General features: G+C 44.2%; 1 protein-coding gene and 1 long non-coding RNA gene across 6 annotated transcripts in view; both read right to left on the reverse strand.

Annotated features, from left to right (window-relative positions):
• FARP1 (FERM, ARH/RhoGEF and pleckstrin domain protein 1) overlaps window positions 1-26,267 on the reverse strand; it is a 234,433-nt gene that overhangs the window by 44,674 nt on the left and 163,492 nt on the right. For 2 of the 5 annotated variants that reach the window (XM_077343848.1, XM_077343846.1), the window contains exons 11-14: window positions 21,732-21,800; window positions 19,453-19,528; window positions 17,179-17,419; window positions 4,150-4,340 (exon numbers count right to left, since the gene is read on the reverse strand). In XM_077343848.1, coding sequence (XP_077199963.1) covers window positions 4,150-4,340; window positions 17,179-17,419; window positions 19,453-19,528; window positions 21,732-21,800 — 577 coding nt within the window. The remainder of the gene's footprint in view (window positions 1-4,149; window positions 4,341-17,178; window positions 17,420-19,452; window positions 19,529-21,731; window positions 21,801-26,267) is intronic. The other 3 variants (XM_077343849.1, XM_077343850.1, XM_077343847.1) reach the window with 3 other exon arrangements.
• On the reverse strand, window positions 6,282-10,522 carry LOC143840379 (uncharacterized). Its single transcript, XR_013232156.1, has 2 exons — window positions 10,075-10,522; window positions 6,282-9,941 (listed from the first exon to the last, which is right to left on the reverse strand). It is a non-coding gene; the product is annotated as an uncharacterized LOC143840379 (long non-coding RNA).

Here is a 26,267-nt window from a genome sequence, read left to right on the forward strand (position 1 = left end):
AAACCTGTCAACCACAACTCCCAGTCATTTCAGAAACACGGGGAAGGTGCCACGTTGGGGAATGGTAGTCATGAGAGCCACAGGTGGCATAGGAAAGAGTTCTATGTGATTCCCGCTGAGTGGTCATCACTGTGGTGAACTGTTCACGATTCTTTATGCATTGCAGCTTAAGACTCATCAGCAGGCAAATATTGTTCAGACTGCAGCTGGAGGACCATGTGCCGTTCTGGAGGTCTCACTTCAAAAAGGGCATAGACAAAATTCAAGGTGCAGGAGAGAGAGTCATGAGAATGATCTGGGGCCAAGGGACCAACCCCTATGAGAAAAGGCTGAGGGACTTGGGAATGTTCAGCCTGGAGAAGAGGAGTTTATTTATTTACTAGTATCAAAGCCCATTTTAAAAATGGGCTTCGAAAGGCTTCCCTTTGGGCAGCAAAGCCCTCTCGCCGGCTCTGCGAGGAGGCGAGAGGGCCGGAGGAAAGGGAATCCTCCCCCCCCAGCCCCACGGCCACAGCTGCTTCCCTTTGGGCTGCGAGGTGCTGAGAGGGCTTTGGGGGCCAACGGGATTGGAAATGCTATCCTCCCCCCACTGTCCCCCACCCTCAGGGCACTTATATGTGTCCTGGGGAGTGTCCAGCGGCAATCTGCTAACAATGGCGGCAGAGAGCCCCTGGCCGGCTGGGTGGGCGGGAGCGGGCGTGGCCTGTGCAAGGCAGGGCCCAATCGGACTGGCCTGTGCAAGGCAGGGCCCAATCGGACTGGCCACGCCCACTTAGCCCTTAGCACTTTATTATTAACAGTGAGCGAGCTGTTACAGATAATTTAATTTCTATCTCATCAGTCCCATAACCAGCTCATGGTGGGTAACCATGAGCCTTCGGGGAGGGCGGTATATAAATCTAAATAAATAAAATAAAAATAAAATAACAAAATTATAAAGCCCCACAATAAAAACCTTCCCTCTAAAATATAGACCTAAAGCACCCGTTCTCAACTTTGTTTTACTGTTGAGAAACCCCTGAAGCATTCTTCAGGCTTCGAGAAACCTCAGAAGTGGCGGAATCATGAAGAATATGGTTGGGAAGCATGGCTGTGTACATGCCCACACAGGGCCTCTTCCCACCCCCTCCAAGCCCATCACTGGCCATTTTGGGAGGGGGGGGCAGGTCGACATGGCCATATATGGTCCAAACACCCAATAAATGTTTAACAATTTTAAAAAATGAACCCCTGCCCATTCAAGAAACCATTCCAGGGCGATCAAGAAACCCCAGGTTTTCACAAAACCATGGTTGAGAAAGCCTGACCTAAAACACAGGTTGAGAGGGGACATGATTACTCTCTTGAATTATTTGAAAGGTTGTCACTTGGAGGAGGGCAAGGAGTGGTTCTGGTTGACAGCAGAGGATAGGACACGCAGTAATGGTTTTAAATGACATGTAGAACGGTACTGGCTAGATATCATGGGGGGGGGGGGGAATTTCACAGTCAGAACAGTTCAGCTGTGGAATCGAATGCCTAAGTGTTGGTGAGCTCCCCCTCACTGACAGTCTTCAAGCAGCGGCTGGACAGATACTTAACCCAGATGCTATAGGCCAGGGGTAGTCAAACTGCGGCCCTCCAGATGTCCATGAACTACAATTCCTATGAGCCCCTGCCAGCATCTGGAAGGCCGCAGTTTGACTACCCCTGCTTTAGGCTGATCCTGCATTGAGCAGGCAGTGGACTAGACGGCCTGTAAGGCCCCTTCCAACTCATGATTCTAAAGCAGAGGAAGTGCTTCCTCTGATTCTTATTATTCCCCCCCCAAGGGCTCTTTAAGCTGCTAAGAAGAGGCCCACTCAGAGCTTAAGGGCATTTTGCTCACTCTAATGTAGTGTGCGAGAATGGAGAAAACTCCCTGCTGGAATAACTTCTCAGCAAACAACGTGAGCAGCTCAGAAATTCCCTTTTCTTCTGCCAGTTCCAGAGAAGGACCTGGAACTGACTAAACTTAAATTGCAGAATCATCTCCTAACCAAGACAAGACTCAACAGACATAAGAGACCTACAACAACCTGGATTTTGAGTTTCACAGAAGGTTAAAAAAATACGGCAAGCCTTCCTTTTGGAGAAATGCAAGTGCAAAACAGAGTTCCACTTCCTTACTCCAAATCTAGCAGAAAACCAGCCACGTAACCGGGCGAGTTCTTTGCTTTACCCCAGAAAGCAGGAATGTCTCAGAGTACAAAACAGTGCCTTCCATTGGTTATTGGTCAGATTCTAAACCTGTCCACTCAGAACAACATCCCCTTGAGTCCAGAGAGATTTAGTGTCCATGTAAGCACAGGATTAGTAGAGAATGTATAGCTAGGATGTACCGTTCTGCTGTTATCTCTGAGGAGACCCTGGGCTTCAGTCTCTCTCTCTCTCTCTCTCTCTCTCTCTCTCTCTCTCTCTCTCTCTCTCTCTCTCTCTCTGTCTTCCTTGAGAAACAGAGTCAAACTCTGCCCTTTCTCTAGGATGACCATACAACAGTTTAGGATCAGCCTAACTGTAGGTGGCCCCCTAGGATGGCACTTCTACTGCTCATGGGAAACACAAACAAGGTGCCTGACATTATTGAGCAGGGTGGCAATGGTGAGAAACATGCAAGAAACCCAAGGTACTCTGGGCAGGGGTAGGAGAAAAAAATGCACAAATGTATTACTTAGTCTAGTAAAAAACACTTGTGGAGACCAAGGGTTGCAGGCTAACCAAATGTGCCAGATTCTCAAACACACTGCTTCACTAAGAGCCAGCGTAGTGTAGTGGTTAAAAGTGGTGGCCTCTAATCTGGAGAACACTCCTCCGCATGCAGCCAGTTGGGTGACCTTGAACCAGTCACAGTTCTCCCAGAGTTCTCTCAGTCCCTCCTACTTCACACAGTGTCTGATGTGGGGAGAAGAAGGCTAGGCGATTGTAGGCTGCTCTGAGACTCCTTTGGGTAGTCTTTCCTTCTACCCAGTGACCAAACTCTACTCCACTGGAAATGCCATAGTGACAATTCAAATGCCTGGTGGAACCCTTCCCCTTCCTCCTGAGCTCTAGAGGTAGACAAGTACATTGGCTGCCCAGGAAGGCTCTGGCAGAGTTGGTTCACTACTGCTCAAAGTAGGTTGAGGGAAGAAGAGGCATCTGAGGATGACATCAGTTGGCTGTCTAGGAGGTCAGAAACACTGTAATGGCTGGAGGTTTGAAGCTATCTTGCTGGGAAGATAGAGGGGAGCATGCAACCACATATATATAGACGTACAGTGGCTTAGGAGAGAGACCTGTCTTCTGAGTGATGCTGGTTAACCGAGTATTCTGGATAATTAAATGCAGGTTAAAAGAGCTTTGACAGGATGCTTTTGTTTAACAGTGCAGATGTGGTTGGATGCACACTTTTCTTGGATGCTTTAGGATGCTTAGGGCTGATCCTGCGTTGAGCAGGGGGTTGGACTAGATGGCCTGTATGGCCCCTTTCAACTCTTTGATTCTATGAATCTATGTGGCACTTCAGTCTGAAATGGTACAGTCCTTGCGGTGCAAACGCTCAGCATTAGGAAAACTGAGGATTCTACCACCTTCTGCCCTGACAAACCGTCTCAAGCAAAGGTTACCACTGTCGATCAAAACAATTAGGGGAGAAGATATTTATGGGCAGATATGGCCTCACACGGTTGTGGTTTTCTGATCACAGCTACACAGTACGAAAAGGAAGAAGCTACCTATTCAAAATGCACAATTCAAAGCCCTTTTGGGACAGCACTAATAAACTTCCCCAATGCTTTAAGGCTTAAAAACCAGCAACCAATCTCATTCTTGTGTGAAGGCTGTATCTCAGTGGAAAAACGTGTGTATCAAATGTTCAGTTTCCATCAAAAAGACCTCCAAAAGACCTTTTCCCTAGGGCAGGGGTAGTCAACCTGTGGTCCTCCAGATGTCCATGGACTACAATTCCCATAAGCCCCTGCTAGTAAACACTAGGGAATGTCAGAAGTGAAAATTAGCAGCATTCAGCTCCTTGAAACACAAGGAGGCTGGACAGAGTCTGGCTATGGAAGCGTGAATTGCTGAGTCCAGATATTCAAGGTATGCCATGCATCCTAATAAAAGAGAAAACAGGGGCAGCATCAACATCAGTACCTTTCTCCTGACCTCCTCTTCATCGTCAGTGCGGAGACCAGACTGGTCGTTCAGCAGAGGGCTGACCAATGGAGAAGCCTGCCTATTGTCAGGGCTCAAGTTAGGAGACAGCGTCACATTGGCCATGGCTGGTCCTCCTTGGGAATTGATTGACAGTTCTGAAAGGTGAGGGCTGCCAGCAAGAGAGCCTGCTGAAGGAAGAACATAACAACATTGAGAATGGAATTTCCCAGAACCATTCAGCATCCACCTTAGCACAGGTTGGCCCTCGTGCTCCCAGGGAGGACCGAAGTGCTACCCACACTGCTTGAAGAAATGGCAAAAAAGGTGATTCACCCTATGCTAGCATGGCAGGATGGTCATGGTGAAGTGGCTTCAGAGGATGGGTACATTTTCCTTCTCAGACCTCATAGAACTCACTTGTCAACTCAGAGACAGAGACTGTGTTACTTCGGCTAGACTCAGCAAGGGAATAAAACTGACTGGCTTGCAGCCTGTTCAAAAGTAGGCAGTTCTAGCTTCAAAGGTTTGAAAAATTTGTTGGCTTCACCAACTAAAGTACCATTTACAGCAGTGGGATAAACCTGCTGTGAAAGACAGTGGCCCTGCTTGGATTTTATTTACCCCTGCCTCAGTGCATAAAAGGATTGGCAGAAAGATTCCAAGACCTGTGTGATTCTTCCCTGATCCACCCTTGATTGTCCCTTCCTCACTTCATGGAAGCAGAAGGCAACATCTGAACTAGAAGATTACACCTTTGAGAAGGCAGGATCTTCAGGATCATGTGATGTAGACTTAGAGGGAAAGGAGGAGGAGTTGGGACAGGTAAATCCCATATTCAAATAAAATAGTACATCCAGGTTAAGCGTCACGTTCTGTCTGAAGAGCATTCATCCCTGGCCTTCCATTTTGCACAGGGGTGCATGTAAGAGAAAAATAGTGTGCAAACAGAACCAAAGTTCTTAACTCTTCCAGTGGTTGGCCTCTAATTTTATTACAGAAGAACTGTGAGAATAAAATAAATTACCCTACATTTATTGGAGCCTTTTCACCTTTCTAAAAATTTAAATGCCCCAAATGCATCATTAAAATTACTCCAGAGTTCTGAAGAAGAGAGTGGCTCAGTTCAGACATGACACAAAACTATGGTTTATTTTAACTACAGATCACTTGTGAAGATAGGGTTCAGCCCACACACACTCACAAAGACTCTGCCTTTCCCTCAACAAATGCTAGATTGGATAATCACTACAGCCTGGGAGGGAGTACACAGAAAACATGACAAAACGAGACCAAGATTAGGCTAGGGCGTGTGTATTCAGACACCACATGAAACCATAGTCAACACTAACTGTGATTAGTAACTTGACTACAGCTCCAGAGTTAGTGGGGAAACCATCACATTGGCCACAGTCAGTTTAATTAAATCATGGTTTCGCACAATGTCCCAACTGAGCCATTACGAGGAACAGGATCTAAAGGAATATATAATTTGCTAAGTCAAAGTCACGTCTAAAACATAAGGAGGAATCTACTCTGTTCCTCTTCCTACACATAACAAAATCGAAGTATACCTTGTTGAGTTACTCCATGTTCTTCTGGTTGTTTTGAGGTGGACATGCTAGCATTACAGTCACACAAAAAGGTGTTACATGTACAATAGGAAAACTTTAAATATTCATAGCCGTGTATGCCTTGTTACATTTATAAAACTGCTTTTTTTTAAAGCACAGTAGTACACAATGGTGGGAATGTGAAATATGATGACAAAAGATGCTTTAAGATGTGTCTTTGCAAGGCAGCCAAGTTATAGTTTGTGAAAGAGAGAAAGCTGATCAAAATCTATGGGTCTCCATGAAGCTAGACGTCAACTGAGAAGTTATGTCCACAAGTACTTCACAGTCTCATTTTCCTCACTGTTTTTGCTTCATGTTTTCAAACAAAACAAAACCTTCATCAAGAGGAAGCAACACAGGTCCAGAGTCAATCTGCTTGTATGCAGTCTGCAAAGTCACAATAGGTTCTATATTGCAAACATAATTAAAAGTTTCATCTAACTGAATTGTTTGTTTTCTATCAGCAGTTGGACCGATCAGTAGTGGAACATTACCAAAAATGTACATAGACAGGGGAAATGCAATTTATTTATCAGCAACCTTTGCATAGATGTTTGTCAGTCTAGTAAGAGTCATTCTTGTCCCCAGCATCTTTTAACCCGCACCAAGTCAAATATTGTACCCTACAATTACTCCAAGCAAATGGGATACTTACACAAAGTAGGGTTTCTTTAAAAAAAAATGTGAATGAAATAAATTTACCCATAGTTCCAAGCTAAATGGGTGCTCAGGAAAATCTGAGAGAAAAATCACAGCTTGTTACACAAATGCCAATTTTATTGACACTAGTACACAACTGTATACAATCATTTCGAAATAAAATGAATGCATGGTTAGAAGAAATGCACAAGGGCAGGGGGGGCCCTTAGTCACCAAGTCGCACTTTCTGAGTTTTGTATGTTTTCAAACTACATTTACAAAAGACAAAAGGAACAAAGGTCTCGCCTCAAGCATGAAGTGAAAACAGAGGGGTTCTGGCACTCAGCCTGCCTCATGAGGGACATGAAGACATCTGCATCTGTGTGAGGTTGTAGATGGGGACCTCAAGTCCCTCACCTCTAACGCCCAGCCACTAGGGCTACTCATGGAAGCAACCTCTATAAGATGCTTGGCAAAGCGTACATCATCACGTGTGGATGTGTCTGTGGCTCGGGAGCAGTCCCTTACTTTGTATGTCCACAAAGGGTCCGCCATTGTAATGGTTGGAAGCAGAACTGGAACTCTACTGTCGTAAGGAGATGGGTTTATAGAAAGACCAAGCCAGAAAGGTCCAATTGGCTCAAGCAGTTTAATTGCTATCCATGTGTAAGCAAGCTTGCATTTCAAGATATTTGTTGCATCATTTAGTATCTGCCCAAAATACTAGTGGGAGGAGGGGGAGAGAGGAGGCTGACATTAAAGCAACAGAGGTGTGTGTGTGCATGTGATTAAACTGGATTTAAACATTTTGAGGATTTTCGGGGGCAGGGGGAGGCAGGTCAGCCATTCCTTACATCACAGCAAATCTCAATCAGGTTTTTGTGATACATCAGTCCAGAGAAGGCAAGACAGAATCTGGCTTGCCTTCCGTAGCAGCTTTAGTGTAAGCACAGCTTGTCTTAATTTTCGAAATTTTTAAAAAATGTCACAAACAAAAAAGATATTTTCTAAGATGTATAGAGATTAGACTCAAATAAAGAAAGGCATTTATCTTAAGGGGGACAGAGGGATCAAAATTAAGACTAATAGAGTTGTTTATATATGAACACAGCTGAAATGTAACAAGAAACGCACACACACAAAATAATTCAGTTCCGGCAAAGGTAAGTGTTTTCTGAGAGAGTTTCCCCTGCTCCAAGAAACTGGAGGACAGGGAAGAGAAAGGATCGCTTGGATTCTGGCAGCCTGAAAGGTTTTGGGATGCTGGGAATGTGAGAATGGTGCAACATATCAATGAACATGTCCTCGATTTGAAAATGTCAACCCGCATCTGAGTGGCACAGTTAAGCAAGAGACAGTTTTACAGCAAGATACTGGTGAGAAAGGGTAAAAGCCTTCAGTACAGGCAATTGAAAAAAGCAAAACAGAAATTAATGTCATGCATACATAGATAAACAAATAATTTGGGCTTGTCATGCTTACAAGAAGCCACCAAATTCAGCATTAGGTTTAGTAGCCGGGAACTCATCCCTCTTGGGTACCAAAGTCGACGCTACGTTGACATAGGATAGTATTAATAGTGGCACGGACAAAACTGGACAGTAACTGCAGTTGTTGGCCACATAAACAGAGTCACTTTTGATTGGAAAAAAAAAGAGACTGCAAACTGCGTAACAGCAGGTATGGGAAGGGTTTTTTTAAAGTTATTGGGTGTTTCTCTTCCTGTCTTTGTCTTTTCCATCATTGCAAAAAGAAAAACCAAAAACACACCCCAAAAGGGATGGAAAGAACAACTTGACTGTAATTCCCTAAAGCACACATGCATATACAAAGGGGGATTTGTTCCGAACAAAACATATAATAAACAATTCTAAATCACATTCAATGCATGTGCAAGCTGACCCTACAGCTACTGTCCATTTCTGGTCAACATCTTCCCTGCACAACAGTGATCCTGCTGAAAACCACATCCACCCCCTTTGATTCAATGGTCATCAACGTTGCCTCCACTGCAAAGTGACAAGCAGGCTGTCTCCATCGCTTCATCATGGAGACTAATTATGCGTGTCGAAAGTCACCTGCTCTTGCCCACCCGTTTTTATTCTGGAAGTCTGCAAAGCAGGTTCCTTGTAGGTGACCGTGAAAGAAGGCATCTTTCTATGAGCGCAGGAGGATCACTGGAACAGGAAGATATGGACCTGTCCATTACCAGCTCAGCCACCTTTTCATTCCAGCAAAAATGACATAGGGGCAGTATGGCAAACAATGCAAGGAACAGAAGATACACCATGCTTTGAGAATAAAGAAAGAACAGTGAGGACAAAAAGGCTCTCTCCTCCCACAGAGGTACATGCGGACAAAACAGTGCATACAGCTAAATAAAAGAGGCCTCTTTATAACACTGTTAAACAAATGACAAGAATGAGAATGACGATCTCAGGATATTTTTTTAAATAATTTGCCATTGCCTTTTAAATGCACGTTCAGGTATTATTTTAAAACAGGGGTAGTCAAACTGCGGCCCACCAGATGTCCGTGGACTACAATTCCCATGAGCCCCTGCCCCTGCCAACTGTTTTAAAAGTTATAAAATGCACCAAAGTGGTGGATAAAGAAAGAGCTAAAATTTGTGCATTAGTGGGTTGGTTTTAGGTTGGTTTTAGTCAGTGGGTTATGTGAGATGCATACCCCAAAGAATGCTGGGAAAATAAAGAGCTGAGTTAAAATATTGCATGCCTTGCTTCAAACAGCCAAACGTCTCCCACATGATTCTTTCTGCTCAGACGTTCATGTTGGAAATTATGCATAAAAGCTAATGGTTTGAATACGGCTGGAAATTTCCACGAATGGAGGGGGGCACAGGCATGGTTTGCTCCAATTCCTCTTTCCTGTTGCAGACCTGTGATCCCCACCCCACCCCTCCGTCTCCCATAAGCAGCAGGAATAGTCTAGGCTGCAGCAGGAAATGGAAGGAGCTTTGTCATGGGATCCAAGCAAATGAGAAAATGGTGGTATGGGCATTTTGCTTCAATTATTATAGCAGGAAACTGCCAAGAAAAGCGGTCACTGGAAGTTCATATTATGGGTAGCAACATCTGCTGCTGTTTACAAAGGCTCTTTTACGTGCATTTCCAACATGAGTTTTATGAATTGCATGGGGAGGGGGGGCTGCGGGAGAATACTATGTTCAAGTTGCTTTTACTGATCTAGTATGACGCTCATCCTTCTCTAATGAGAAGCCACTGAAAGGGTGTTTCCTGGGTGTTTGTGTGTGTGTGAGAAAGAGAGGGGGGAATCAATACACTTATGTACTGTACAAAACTCAGAATGCATTGTTCTCCCTAATCTTTGCCAGTGCTTCAGTAAAACAAACAGGCAAACACCTTTGCCATGGTTGTGATCCAGCACTAGGGTAAAACTATTTTTGAGGCATTTGACTGCAATTCCAATGACTATTCTGAAAAAGTTCTAAGATACTTCATTCATGTGTGCGCACATCTGTGTGCGTGGGAGAAACATATACCAGAGGTAGTCAACCTGTGGTCCTCCAGATGTCCATGGACTACAATTCCCATGAGCCCCTGCCAGCATTTGTTGGCAAGGGCCCATGGGAATTGTAGTCCATGGACATCTGGAGGACCACAGGTTGACTACCCCTGACATATACAACTCCATTAGGTCAACATTTCCTGTTTCACTAACACCAACTAAAAATTAACTGCTTTAAATATATATTTTGTAAGACCAGCTTCACAACCTGTAGCACCTCCCTTCATCCAGGCCACAGGACACATGAAAGGCAAGGAGAAGATGTTAAGGGCAACTTTCCTCCCTCTACCTCAAACCAGTCACAATAGGCACCTTCCTGCCAAAGACACTGCTTTGTTCTAATAATTTCCTTCTATGTTTGGGAAAGGTAACAGGTATCTTCCTTCAGTGCCAGTGCTGGATTAATATAATCTAACCCAATCTGTAGAACAACAGGCTCAGAACCTCTGAGTCCACTCTGGAGAACCTCTGTGTCCATGTTCAAAAAGCCAGAAGCACATAGCTGAAGGTCTAAAGCAGGGGTAGTCAAACTATGGCCCTCCAGATGTCCATGGACTACAATTCCCAGAAGCCCCTGCCAGCATTCGCTGGCAGGGGCTTCTGGGAATTGTGGTCCATGGACATCTGGAGGGCCGCAGTTTGACTATCCCTGGTCTAAAGCAAACTCTCCCAAGATGTACTCATGTTCAAAATGAACTTCAAAAGAAAACACCTTTAAATGCCAGTTAAAAGGGGGGAAAGTAGTATGTAAACACAGAAAGGTTCTACCTGTTCAGAAAAATCAGTGTCTGAGAAATGACTTTGTCCACAGACTGCCAAGCATGTCCAAAAGAAACAAAGACAAAACTGAGGAATTGTTTTGGGAAAACAAAACTGGACCAGAGGATCATTTAACATGTTCTGTAGAAGCAGCAACAAAGGAAGGAAGCATGAGCTAGCTCCCTCTGGTTCCTCCTTTTTCAAACATGCCTCCAAATTGGAAAGCTGTACCATTCATTTGATGATAGGATGATGTTTCTCATAATCCTGGGGGCATTACCCTCGTCACTCCTCCTCATGTGAGACCCAGAAGAACAGAATCAGGAAGCACCAACAGCTTTTGCTTCTTGCTACTTTTATGAATAGTCAAAATTGTCTCCAGTCTAGAACCAATGCAAATTTTGCTCACTTTTGAAGCAAATTTGAATGCGATCCTAATCAGAGGGAATAGATGGAATACAAACAGGAAGGATTACAACAGGCAGTAGCCTATGAATCCCCCACCCCCATAACTTCAGGCTGTAATTAGGGATCTGGATCAGGTTCACATGACATAATCAATGACCAGCAGTGGGAGAAACAGAATCATATTATGCTGTTTCATTATCCCCCTGAGACAACAATGAAGCACACTTTTGCAAAAAAGTAAAAATAAAAAGTTGATATTAATCGGTTCTAGAAGATCAGCTGGCTTGAAATCAAATTATGTATTGTCAATCAGCATAAGCTTCCATTAAAAACCAAGAACATAGCATCAACATTTTAATCTAACGCAGTCCCTGTAGAATTAGGTCAAACATTTCCACTCAGTTTCAGGTCGGTAGCCAAGCTGGCCTGAAGCGGAAGAGCAATGTTTGAATCCAGCGGCACCGTTAAGGCTAACAAAGTTTTATTCTGGGTATGAGTTTGCAAGTGTGCGCACATGAATAGAGAAGTGCGCATGCAAATGAAAGCTTGTACCCTGAATAAAATGTTGTTGGTCTTAAAGGTACCACTGACCTCAAACTTATTTCAGCTTAGGCGTCATGTTGGAATACGTCCGCACAAACTTTTCTCCATGGCCGGAGACGTGGATTGGCTGCCTGCATCAGCTTCCTAACCAATGAGCTTATACTAGCACTATCGTTTATACATTACAAAAGCTGACGGATTTTTGGCCAATGGTTCGGATCCAATGAACTGTGAGCAGAATGAGTTCAAGAAATGTATTTCTCTCTATTTCCCTGGCAGCATCCAAGAAGCTGTTCCTGAGGGCCAGGGAACTCAGCAGCATCCAGTGCACTGGGATGCAGCCATGATGGACAGCCAGCAGAAATGTCATCCTCACTCCTACGCCATTAGAAGAAAAGTTTGCACGTGTAAAAAGGAAGGGCCACCTCCACCGGCAGTCCCTTGTTGTGCATCTGGTTCTCAGGGCCACCCCAACCCTCAGGAACAGCTTGGAGGTGATGGGAATATAGGAGACAGGCCTGTTCAGCAAACCTATGCCACTCATGGCTCATTCATTCCAACTCACTGAGATTGATCTCCTTGCCAAGAAAACCTTCGCTAGGTTTCCCTAGACCTTCGCTAGGTAAAAAGACACAGAACAACCAAACAGCCTTAATTCCACAGATTGTAGGCAAAGGTAATAAAAGCCCTAATGGCAGTATACGAGAGAGTAACAGTGAGGGCATCTGTGTTTTGGGGGCTGGGTGGGTGGGTGGCCTGCTTGTAACTGATGAAAGTTGAATGGAGAATATGGTATTCATTTGCTGCACAGTCTCTACAGTGCCCAGTCATAGGCAATCTTTACAGACATTCTCCAATCCATGCACATTGACAACAGTATATTTTACAGATCTCTGGCCACTTCTAAATCAGCATGACATCAAATTAGATTTTTGTCCTTAAGAAAGGGATTCACCTACTATGCAATATACTCGAGAGACTGGAAAAAGCACTGACACAATTAGGGCCATTTCGCACGGCTTCAAAGTAGCAGAATGGTTGCTATTTGGAAACGCTACTAATTTGCCATAACCCACGACGTCGTAGACAATCTGCAACAATCCTGAAACTAATCAGCAAAAAGCGCTTCGTTGTGGCGCTTTCAGGGGAATCCAGAAAAGTGGATTCACCCTCCGGATAGCGATACACTCCTGCAACCAATCTGCAACAGTAGCGCTAAAGACCTGTGCGTTACCATTGTTGCTGGTTCTTCAAAGTCCCTCCCCCTGGCTCTCTCCTCCAAACTTCCGGCGAAGCGATCGCCATTTTTTTTTCCCCGAGCGAGCGGGGATAAACGCACCAGCGAGCCTCTTTCTGTTTAGAGGCTTCCCTGGCTTCAGTCCTTCACCTTTAGTCACTAAGCACAAACCACTGAAAAGCCCGTTTGATGAAATAAAGTCCCTTTATTTTTTACAAATAAATTCAGCCGAAAATCGGGCCCGTGAGAGGGGGGGGGGATTTTTTTTTTATCACTCGAGGCAGCGTGCAAACGATCATACAATCAAACGACAGCTCACATTAGGCAGCTGGATGGGTCTCTCCGTAGCAACGAATCTACCTAGATTCGTTGCTATGGGTCGTTTTTTTTTTAAAAAACCTTTCTTAAAGGGAAAGGGGCTGTTTGGGAGCATGCTAACGGCTGCCCATTGGCTGCTTGACGGCCAGGGGCGGGACGAGCTTGGCAATAGCGCTTCCTTTCTAGCGATTTCTGCCGAGACCGGAAGCCTGTGGGAAACGCTAAAAAACGCAACTGATTCCACTACAAAGGCAGGTATGCATAACAACGAATTCCACTATTTTAAATGGCGATTTTTCATTCCGCAAACAATTTGCAACAAAGATCCCTGTGCGAAAAGGCCCTTAGAGTTTGCATGCCTAACAAGCTTTACCTGACTAGAATAGGACTGGATTTAAACCTGTGTTTCTGCAAACCAACCATGTAGCATGCCTTTCCTGGTTTCCCACCAGGCATTTGTGGAAACGCTAGTGTGGATCCAAGCCGTTGTTTCATCACTAAGGGTCAGCAAAAGTACTGAGAAAAAGGCAAATGCATGCCCCTAAATTTTCAAAAAAGAGCTGCTTTTTACCTACGCCAGGGGTAGTCAAACTGCGGCCCTCCAGATGTCCATGGCCTATAATTCCCATGAGCCCCTGCCAGCATTTGCTGGCAGGGGCTCATGGGAATTGTAGTCCATGGACATCTGGGGAGCCACAGTTTGACTACCCCTGACCTACGCTCTGGAAACATTCAACATTATAAATAGCTGAAAAACTATTTGTTCTACAGCTAAAGCACCAAGTGCCAAGTTAAACCAACTTCCTCTCCAACTGAGCCTCTTGTCCAAGTGCAGAGCCATGGATTTATTAGTCAGCATCTTGCCTGCTGTCTAAATAGATCTCTGAATTGTTTGAATATGCAGAAATATGAGTTAGTAGCACAGGAATGATGGGATGATAAAGGAGACCGGATTCTGGAATTGAAAACATATCAGTGTCCCAAAGGAATGGGCAGCATTTAGCAGAGGGCCTTTAAAAAAAAAATCACCCGAAACTTCTTAGGGTTTTGTTAGGATCCTGAAAATCCCAGCCCCATTCAAAGGAGGTTTCTAGCCCCTCGCTGCAGATCCTGGCTGCAGGTGCTATGAAAACATTTCTAATGCAGTCTTGGGGCAAAGAAGTAGCCTGTCTTTTAACTGAAATCCTGAAAAGTGCTAACCAACCATAAGATGAAACTCTTATTAGCATATTCTTATGATTGGCTCAATCATTTAATGCATCTGAAATCAAGGCAATGGGAAAAAATTACAGTCACGCTTGGTTGTATAAAATCTAACACTATTGAGAAAAACTGCACAGGTTTCTTTAAAGGTATATTGTTAACTGGTTTATCTGTTTTCAGGTTGACCAATATTTAGAGCCAACTATTTTCAACAAATACTTGTCCCTCGGTATTTAATTCTGATAAACTCCTCTGGATATACTTAACTGACAACATGTACTTCTGCCCCAATTAAAAAAAAAATGTTTGACAAGAGCAGTAAGGCTACTGGGCCGAGAATGGATATATCTTGCTACCTGGGGAAAAAGAAAAAACTTTCTACATACAGGGTTAGATTCTCTTTCTGTTTTATTTAGATCCTAAATTCTGACACCTAGCAGACTATTACATGAAAACGGTGGCCAGAACGTTATAGACCTATGCTACGTGCAGAGACAAAGTGGATCGGAACCAACTGTGGTCAGAGCAACAAATCACACATTCCTCAAATGACTATTTGCCCATTGCTCTTTCGGGACCTCCTGATCTGCTGTTTGGCAGGGAGGAATGGGCAGAATGGAGTCACCCACCCTCCTGCTTGCCCTCTCAGCCAGCTTACTGACGCAGGGGTGTATTTGGCCAAGTCTGAAGCCTTTCTCCAAGTCAACAGGCTCTTACGCTGGGGGACAAAAGAGACTCTTAAGATTGAGGAAGTCTCCTTTGGCTGGAAGAAGGCTCCAAAATGCTACTGACCAACGTGGCTAAATAAACTGCTCTATTATCCATTTTCTGAAAAGGGCTGATCTTGACAGAATCCACTGACACCCATGACTCATTTTCCCGCTGGAAATGGGTATAGGAAGCCTATCATGCATGCAAATTGGTCAGATCACGCATGTACCAACTACACTGAAAGTAACCTTGTAATCAACTCCTGTAAATTATGATTACCGATAATTAAATGAGGCATTTAACAGTTGCAAGAAAGTTTCAGATGAGCTAGCTTCCATGTAAGAGTGTTTAAATCCAACCTGCTTCCATCTATCTTTTAAAAGTTAATATCCTCTACCGCTTCACTGTGTTTAGACAGAAGAAACCAACTATTGAGCTGACTGAATACAAATGAAGTGGCTTTTGATATTTCCAGCACATGAATAAAAGTGAAATTAAGACAACCAAAACATAGAAGTAGTTCTTGTAAAAAGATGTCGCCAAGCTCTTTTTAAAAAATTCACTTCGATTTTACACTGAATATTAAGTTTCTTGCATTTTGACTACAGAGTAAAAATTTTAACTGTAAACCTACGAGGCACTGAATAACATGTACTCCTTTCTTAAGGAGAGAAAAGCACATATGTATACCATCGTTTCAAATCATGGCGCTTCCCCAAACAACTACGTCACTTCTTGTGTTACCTATCCAGCCTTCACCCCGTTAAATATGATACACAAGACTATACAATTTGCCTCTTCATGAAGAGTCTAGCCCAAAAGTGACTAGAATCTTCTTCAAAAAACCCACACAACGTTATTAGATTTCACTGTAAACTACCACCATCACTACATTTAGTAAATCCTCTTTCTAGTTTTCAGTTGGGCCATGAGCAATGACATAATTTGTTTGCATTCAGAGAACAAGTCTCTAGACTAACTAAGAGCATAGGAAAAGTCCTTAATCTGAGCCTTGAAGTGCTGCTCATGTTCCTTAGCAACCAAATACATGGACACCATCTTCATCACCAAGGCCCACAGAAGCATCCTCCGCCTCTTCATCTAGCTGGAGGCTGCCAAAAGAATACTTGTTCCTGGCTAGGGGAGAAGAATTCAGCACTATCGGATTCCCGAACACAAGAGGGTGGGTGAAAGGATTAACCATTTCTGAATCAGAATCACTAGACTCTGTTCCGCTGCTGGTAGAACCTTCCATCATTTGGACAGTAGACATATGGTCCATCATGCCCCGGGCATACAAGGTTTGCATAACTGGACTTTGCTTTGGTTGTCCAATGGATGGCATGCCATTTGCCATACCCTTGCCTTCCGAAGGGAGCACTTTAACCATCCCCCCCGAGAAGTATCTATCTGGCTTACATTCTTGGCCAGGAGTTGACATCACTTGGCTCAAGATAAATGGATCTGTTTCAGATCTGTTACACGCATTCTGAATTATTTGCATATGGGGCCTCTGTAAGACTGGGGAACACTTAATATAACTATGACAGGTATATGGACAAGCATCATCGCTGTCAGACCTAACCTTGCAATTGCACCCATTTTCAGAGACACAGCTCTGGGAGCCTGCTCTGCCAAAACTCCTGTGAGGACTGGATCCCTTGCTACTGGAAGGCAAGGGTGTGGCCAATGGACTGCGGGTATCTGGGCCCCTGAACATTTCATCAATCAGAGTGCTGTGCCGTGGGATTCTGGGGCTCCCGCCAACATAGAAGGACATACTAGTAGAGCTGCCATCATTACAGTCTTGGGTGGTCTGATGGGATGATTTTACAGAGGTGGCTGAGGAATCTCTATACCTATGACGTTTTTCATCTCTACAGTCAACATAGGCACCACTGGTCGAATCACCCTCATAATTGTCATTTGTTTGGGAATGTGACCGGGACATTTGCTCTCTGAGGAGGTCATACTCGCTATCTACATCACTGCAGTCAATGAAAGGAATGGAGGTGCTACTGCCACGAGCAGCTCGGGATGCAGGACCTGTGCTCGGCTGCTGGGCTTGAGGTCTACTGTGCTGGGGTCTGTCCTTGAGGACTTCCTCCTCTTCCTCCATCGTTGCTATCACGGCACCATCCAGCCTCCGGCCTTCCTTCGGGCTCTTCTTTAGGGAAGGGCTTGCCCGCTGGCCACCATCTTCCACTGAAACTTTCAGTTCTTTCCCCTGCCAGCAGCTCTGAACCACAGGGGAATCAACGTTATCGCCATATGTAAAACTAGAGTTCTAGAACAAGAAAGGAGGGAAGAAGAGAGGAAAATGTGAGGCTGGAAGGGGGCTAGAAGGCACATCAGGGAGCACAATGCATAAAAGACCGCTCCCAACAGCGCAAGTGATTAAAACTCTCAACTAGGGTTGGGCACTTCATTTTCTGAAGTGGCCGTTCGCGCCTGAAGCAGCCAGCGCCATGGCACAGAGGAAGGGGAGGTGCAGGTACCCCCCCCCACGAACGGCCACTTCGGATGCCCAACCAAACTCTCAACTGTAGAAGAGGCTACAATTCCTCTGACCTCCAAAAACAGCAGCTATAGAACCAGGACAGCGTTTCACAGAAAATACGCATTTGGGGTACAGAGTTACTATGCTGACGGGGCCATGACAGTTACTGAATTCACATGATCCAAGCAGACACGGCAATATTTCACTCTGCATTAAATGAATTAGCAAAATCCCACCCGATTTAACTAATAGGAACTGCTGAACTAAAGACTATTGTCTAATTGCTAATTGTTAAATGTTAACTGTATTGTTATTTTCACTGCTGCTTATAGAGGTTATGGTAAGGGCATGATTTTATGGGGATTTTATTATTTGCTAGGAATGTTGAGATATTGGAAATTTTATGGGATGTTTTCATATGATGTGAACTGCCGCGAGCCAGCTTGCTGGGAGTGGCGGTATACAAATATAATAAATAAATAAACAAAGAGAGAAAGCAGCACAGCCATCAGAAAAACTAAAGTGGGATCTTCATTGAACGACACCATAAAAGATCCAGGTAATTAAAAAATTACTGGTCCTGGCTAAAGCAAGGCAATAAATTCAGACAAGAGGTGTCTGCAGATTTCAAACAATCATAAAGGCAAAATTCCATCCGCCTGGGGCAAAGACCTGTTTCTGAACTGACATTTTTATCAAGAATACTTATGAAGTGCATTATTATAGCGGTCATGTCTTCAGGAGATGTTTTGCTTTTCAATTAAGGGTTAATGAAATTCCACCAACTCATTCTCTTCCTCAGAGCAGTTTCTAGGCAACGCTATTAAGCTGTCCCTGGGAGCAGCAAATCTAGACCACAAAAAAAGTTAAAAGGTTGGCTCTTTTGTTTTCAATTAAAGTTCCGGAAATCAGGGATGGTGGGACTGGAAACGGCTCTGATCTAGACCTTGCAACTCTTTAAATAGTGGGCAAATTATGGAACGGTTTCCTCTACATTCGTAGGAAGGAGGGTGGGGTACTGCTAACACTGATCATAAAAATCAGCTTTGGGCCAAGCAGCTCTCTTTCCCCTCCGCTGCTCTCTATGTATAGATCCCTGGTGTAGTCCACAGTTCATTACCCTTAAAGGGACGATCTGAAATTCTCTCCAAGTGCGTAGAAGATGTGCTGGGGCCTGGATGGCACAGGCCAGCCTGATTTCATCAGATCTTAAGGAGGACCCTGGTTAGTACATGCAAGGGAGACCCTGTGGAAGTCAAGGGCTGCTGCAAAGAGTCAGGCAATGGCAACCCACCTCTGAATGTCTCTTGCCTTGAAATGGGAGTTGCTCTAGTTGGCTGGGATCTGATGGCCCTTGCCACCACCTGTGGATGATGTGCATTAAGGCGTATCTGCATTACGTATTCAATTCACCTATGACAGGGGTAGTCAAACTGCGGCCCTCCAGATGTCCATGGACTACAATTCCCAGGAGCCCCCTGCCAGCGAATGCTGGCAGGGGGCTCCTGGGAATAGTAGTCCATGGACATCTGGAGGGCCGCAGTTTGACTACCCCTGACGTATGATCAGTACAGAAGTCTGTGGGATGCACAGATTCTCACTCTGCAATGTACCCTTTTCCCAGCACTTGTACTTTTCAGTTCAGCTAGGGCAGCCTTCCAGGCCAGAGGAAAGACGAGGCTGCTTAAAGCCACAGGGCTGCTATTCAGTTTGGCCTTTCCTGACGCTGAGTTATGATGCACAAGATTGAACAAGGCTCAGAAAAAGACAAAGAGCTCAACCAGGCCCTTTTGCTTGCAAAAGCATAAAATATAACTGACTTGAGTTGGCACCTCTGAATGCTGTTCTGAAGGCTTGGCAGTCAGACTCCTAACAGAGTGGATCTTGCTGTGTTTCCTGGGGAAAGACAAAAACATTTTTTTTCTTGCAAAACCCATGCAATACCCCCACCGCCATGCACCCCAGAGTGAATAATCAACTGCAGACAACTCAGTATCAAAGCGAATAAACTTGAGCTTCAAACAAACTTATTTCCCAGAAACAGATTTCCTCTCTGCTGGTGAATGCATGGGATATTTTGGGGAAGTATGTGCTATGTAAACATCATAAAAGGAAAAGACAAGGGCATTGGAGTAAAAATGCTCTCATGACCAAAAGATGACTCAAAACACAAACCTGTTGCTAGGTTCGTCACTGAATTGAGCAAAAACGCTGAATTTTCTGTGACACAGACGTGCTTGTAAAGACATCTGGCAACAGCCTGCGAGAATCTACTCCCTTCCCTTGTCTAAGATTTTAGTACTGCGCAACAATTGTATTAAGCAGTGGCACAGACCTTTTATTCTTTGGTCTCCTTTGCTTTTAATGAAGGAGGATAATAATAATCTAGTTATTTTTGACAATACAGGGAATAAAAATTAAATAGGTTAGAGAATTAGGTTGTTGTACTGCACACGTACTGCTATATTTTTGCGTTTTTTGTATGTATGTATTGTTGTATTTTTAGAATTATACTGTACATTTGAAACTAAGATTTTATACTTTTAAATTTTATAAAATAATGACCTTTATGCTTTGACTTCTTGTAAGCCGTCCTAAGCCTTTGGGGAAAGGCAGGCCAAAAGTGTGCAAACAAACAAATAAATAAAGACGGCTTGCTAGCAAAACTATTATGAAAAACACCATTGCATATTTATGAAGCACAATATTAGCAGGCTTCATGGGGCAAGAGGGGTGCTAGTGGAAGTTCCGGGATCATTCACTGCTGGTTCCAAGGTCCTTCAAAAGGAAATCAACGAGATCTCAAGTAGCAGCTATTTTTCCAAACAAAGAATTATTGACATTTTCTGAACAAAGGAGAAACCAAAGGGTAGGTAAACAAAAACCACTGCCAGACTCAAAAGCAGTTTATCACCAAGCTGGAAGAACAGGAAGTTGGACACACACACACACTCACACTCATACTCTCACACACACAGAGTTTTCTTATCCCCAAGCTACTTCGTCTGTAAGCCTTACTACTGTTATTATATTCACAGACTGCCCCTCTCTGCAAGTGGGCTTGGAATAGTTTGCAAAATAATTAAAACATTCATAAATTTAAGAAAAACACACACACACAATTAAAATTCTCAACACAAAGCCCCTCCCTCCCACCCTACCATACCCCACTTCTACTCCACTCCACTCCATCCTAACCATCTTCTACCTGGCCTACAGATTGTCTCCTGGGCACTTCAGGTTTCTGCTCCCTTTCTTCTCGGCTGGACATGAGAGATGGCAGCTCCACATGATGTTAAGCCACCCTGGCCTCAGCCCCAGCCCTGGCAGAAGAGTGCCGTTTTCTAGGCCCTGTAGAATTCCATGCTGAGTACAGCCCACGACTCCAAGAATCTTTCCACAGGCTAACAGGGAGCTATGTGAGACCCTCCCTATTTATTCCGAAGTGCCCTTCAAGACAACTGCAATAGTTAAACAGCGTCACTCCTGCTGCATTACCGCAAAGGTTCAGCTGGTCCGACATCCCATTTCCCAATGGCTCAGAAGATGCTGCAGACAGCCTTATAAGTGGGGCATGGAGACTAAAGCCAACAGACCACCCCCTTGTTGCTGAGCCCAGAAAGTGGCATTCGAAGGCAAACTACTTTAGAACATGAAGTTTCTGTTTAGTCATTATGGCCAATATTCATTGACAAGCCTATCTTTCATCCATTCACATACACCAGGCTTTCTCTACCAGGGTTTCATGAAACCCTGGGGTTTCTTGACAGCCCTAGAAGGTGAATTAATTTTTAATATATTTTAAAATGTGTTAAACATTTTTCAGGTGACATGACTACATATGGTCATGTCAACGCACCCACCCCTTCCAAAAAGCCCAATGATGGGCCTAGAGGGGCCCCAGGTAGGCTTGTACACAGCTCTGCTTCGCAACCATATTCTGCACAATCGCACCACTTCTGGGGGTTCTTGAAGCCTGAAGGATGTTTCAAGGGGTTCTCAAGGGGAAAAAAATGTTGAGAAAGGCTGGTATACACCCATGTTAAAGCCATCATCCAATCTCCTGGCAGTGAAGAAAATGCTGAACAGTTTTGCTGACCTTTCAAACTGGACTTTCTTGTGCCCACCTTCTTTAACATAGTCAAGAACTTGCTTCTGAGTTCGGCCACTGTGGAGAAGAAAACAAACTAAAGTTAAATGGGCCAAACTGGATAATGAAGTGCATTCTAATTGTACCGTGCCTATTTCAATAGATAGCTGATGCTACAAGGTATGTTAGGTTTTTTTTTTTCACTTGCTGCATTGTTTGTAATATATCTTCCCATGAACAGCATTGTTTTCTGCAATCCTACTCCTGTTGCATTATTCACTATATTTGCATTGTTTTTATATTCTGTAATCTGCCATTGCGTCTCAGAAGGAAAGGTGGCCTATAAATGAATAGATAGATATTTATTCTATATGGCCAAAGGCCTTTACAAAGCAAAATTCGGAAAATGAATAAATAAATTCAGCTGACAACGAGTGTGCATCAGGGAAGCACACAACAAGGCCACCATAGGAGTGTTCTAAAAATACCCCCTCTGGTGGTAAGCCATTCCATCACATCTAAGGGAGCCCTAAAGTACTCATCGCATGTATCAGCACTGTGACTGGATCTGTTCCTAACTTGCAGGTTACAGTGGATGAGCAATAGGGTTGTGAGTGTCCTGCATAGTGCAGGGGGTTGGACTAGATGACCCAGAAGGTCCCTTCCAACTCTATTATTTTATGATTCTAAGCTTTCAGGGAGGTACAGAGACTCATAATGAGTCAATACTGATACATAAGTACAGGAGGATAGAAGGGGTTCACTCCCTGTATGGGGACGTGGTTTCGGCAGCATCCCTTCCACAACCACAGAAACCACAGAATCTACTGCTGCTGTGCCTGTCATAAGGACTTACCAACTAAGATCACTGACTAGGTCCTATTTCTTTGGGAGAAAGCTTTGCATTGAAGTGGTATTTATTTAAAGTTACAACACGCAAGGGTTTTTATGCTTGCAGCAGGTGCAGCTGTTCAGTGTCTTGTATCAGGCACTCATTATGAGTAACCCACTCCACCAAAAGTAGCCCACCAGGGACATTAGTTTTGATGCGTGTCTGGAAATGCAAAAAACGGGAAGGCGTGGTGAAGAGGAGAAGGCACTGTCAGCCACTTGGCAGGCCCGAATACAAGGACAGCGGGATGGATCTGGTTTCATGCTTCGCATGTTCCAGCTTTCAACATAAATGCCTGACACAGAATTTATAACTCAGTGCATTGCTTCAGAAGACTCAAAAAGCTGTTAACAGGAACTAAGGCAGGCTGCACTTACAATAAGCCCAGAGATATAATCTAACCAACTCACAAACATTGGGAATGAAACTTGATAACTGGGAATGCTGCCCAGTCACTCCTAAAGAGCTGAAAGGCTTAAACCAAACATCAAAAACCCCACATTCCTTTCCATTAGAGCAGGGGTAGTCAACCTGTGGTCCTCCAGATGTTCATGGGCTACAATTCCCATGAACATCTGGAGGACCACAGGTTGACTACCCCTGCGTTAGAGCTCCTTCCAAGGTTTGTCATATACTTCAAAAGTGCTGTCTTGTAGGGTGCATTCAATCCTCTACAGCCATAAGTGTTGAGGACACATCCATACTACACTGCACACTGCTTCATACATGGGGATTACACAAGGTTTCTTTGAAACGATACAAGATCCATTCAGGAAACTTGTGTTATTCTGGATGTTCACGATTCAAACTCTTCCAGCACAGAAACCTTTGGAAACAAAACCTTTCAGGATGATGCTATCCAATCAGTCTTCATCATCATAATTTAAAAAAATAATTCCTTGTCAACAGAATGATGATGAAGAAGAATTGGCTTTTATACCTGTGAGGTAGGTGAGACTGAGAGAACCCCAATATTACTGCTTTGTCAGAACAGCACTATCAGGGCTGTGACACACCCAAGGTCACCCAGCTAGCTGCATGTGGAGGAGCGGGGAATCACGTCTGGCTTTCCAGATTAGAAGCCGCCACTCTTAACCACTATACCAAGCTGGCAGGGGACAATGCAGACACAAGAGTGGACAATGTGGACAGACAGTCAACAAAATTGAAACTGTGACAACGCTGCTTGGTTCCCTCACTAAGCCTTAGAATGGGTCCATAACTGGATTGAAAATTTTATTGTTTAATAACAATCCATGCATTCATTTTGCTCCCTACCCAATGTGTGCTTAGGATGCATCCCTCCCCATGTCCCCACCCTAAGTTACACGACTGCCTATTATGCCATATGTAGACACTTGTAGAAACCAGCTCTCAAATGTACATGTGGCATGCGAAACTGACGTACTCGTCACATACTATGCAGTGAATGCAACTGTTTACACAAAACGTTGCCAAGCGTGGGAAAGTCTAAAAATGGTTAGCCCTGTGAATTAAGCGGAGGACACCGCATGCTATCAAAATCAATCAAAACGATGGATTTTCCTCCTTTGCCTTAAGCAACCACCTAGAACAAATATTCAACTGATAAGAAACCACGTGTGAAGCAGCCCTTTCCTTTTCTGCCGTGAACCTGCTTTTATAAAAGCCAGACGAACACTTCACGGAAGAATCAGATAAAGACAGTTTCATATTTCTAGCCAATTAAGGAAAAGTGCTGATGGGGAAGAGAGATTTCAGTGTTCTCCATGCGGTTTTTTTAAAAAAGACCTTGGAGCATTGCTAGTCAAATGTTAATCTCATATTCATATGTGCAAAAATGACTGCGAGACTGCTTTAAACGAAACTGTTTGAAGACCTGGGATCCTACGGACAATCTCTGTGTCCGGTAGGCCATGGGTCACGCTTCCTCTTGTGCTAAATCTTCTGCTTGCACAAGGGCACAAAGAAAACCACTACCTTTGCACAAACAAAAGTTAAAAGAGTGCGCTTGCCCTGTAGAGGAGACTATCTAGCATGGCCATTTTCAACATGGGCCATATGGCCCCCTGGGGGACTCTGGCACATTTGAAGGGGGCCACAGACTGAAAAAATGTGAGCAGGGGAGCCTAAAGGGATTATGGGGAGCCCTGGGAACTGAATTGATGAAATAACCTTTCTTTCACGTATGATGTCATCAACTGTTAGAAAGTTCAAACTTTATCAAGGGAAAGAAAAAGGAATTATGTAATCCATTACTTTGTGTGTGCTTGAAGTTATGCATTCCAGAAAAAATATACACACAACCATCTCTTGGTCGAATATTCTAGAAATTTGTCTCTCTCACACACACATATATATATAAGACTAGCAAGAAAACCCATTGCAACCAGGAATACAATGGGCGCTAGGACCCAGGGGACGCCGGGAGGTGCGGATATCTCTCTCTGTGTGTCTCTCTCTCCCTCTCTCCCCGTGTATCTCCGTGTACCATGTATTTCTGTGTGCCGCATGGCAGGTAATTAGGCCTCATGCTTAGGAGGGAAGCAGGGCTGATCAGCAGCTTGGTGCAGCTTTCTCTGTGTCTCTCTCTGCCTCCCTCGTAGCAGGAACGATAGGAGGGAATGAGGGCTCGTGTTGGGTCCGGAAGGGTTCTGTGTATCTCTCTCTGTCGCGCCTGAGATGAACGTGGCTAGCGTCCAGGGAGGGAGGGCAGGAGCTGTAGGGGCAGACCCTATTCCAACTTGGACAGCCAGACACATTCCACCCCCGAGGCTGCTTCACAAATATATAGAGGAAGAATGGATAAGGATGAGGTACATTGAGTACACTTATTTCACCCTTAGCGTAGGCCTTTTTTAGCCTAGCTCATTGCAGAAGCAGCCAGCCTACTGCAGGGGGCCCTGGAACTTGAGATGAGTTCCTAAAAGGGCCATTGTCAAAAAAATGCTGAGGGTGGCTCATCTAGCATGCACAGAACACATTTACAGGATTCAAGCCAATGCAAATTTCTAGGCCCAATTTTTTTCATTAGACTCACACTTAAAATAGGAAAGGCAAACAATCAGATATGGACCCACTGAGTCAAAGCACTGGACCCACTGAGATATGGACCCACTGAGTCAAAGCACCTGACTTACAGCTGATTCATAAGAATCCTTAAACTTCTTTTCTAGCTGAAGAAGCAAAAACTGAAGCTGAGACCTTCTGAATTTAAACTGGGTTCTCTACATTGGAGCTATGGCCCCTGAAAGCAACAGTGAACATTTACTCTCAGAAATACTTATTTTCAGTTGTTGTTTTTTGGTGGTGGGGGGGGGGGAGAATTATGCAGCAGGCAACACCCCTCCCCCCAAACAAAGATCTCTATTTGATCAAGATGCAACAGGCAGGCTTTTATTACAAGACTGAATACATTTCTAGGATATCCAGCTAGAAATGTAGAGATCAGCACAAATGACTGCCACAAATTACATGCTTCAAAAATTGCATCCTCAGCAAGACCAAAAATATGCATGAAAAGCTCGGTACGCAAAGGAAACCCCACACTCGTCAAGCTGAGGATGAATGCAGGGGGAATGAACACAAAAAGGGGGAGAAACAGCTTTGACAACCGAGTTGGAATAAGAAGCGGCATGCTGAAGACCAGACTAGGTATGCATAGAACAGAACAA

Source organism: Paroedura picta, chromosome 6 (genome assembly GCF_049243985.1).
Source record: "Paroedura picta isolate Pp20150507F chromosome 6, Ppicta_v3.0, whole genome shotgun sequence".
Classification (NCBI taxonomy): domain Eukaryota; kingdom Metazoa; phylum Chordata; class Lepidosauria; order Squamata; family Gekkonidae; genus Paroedura; species Paroedura picta.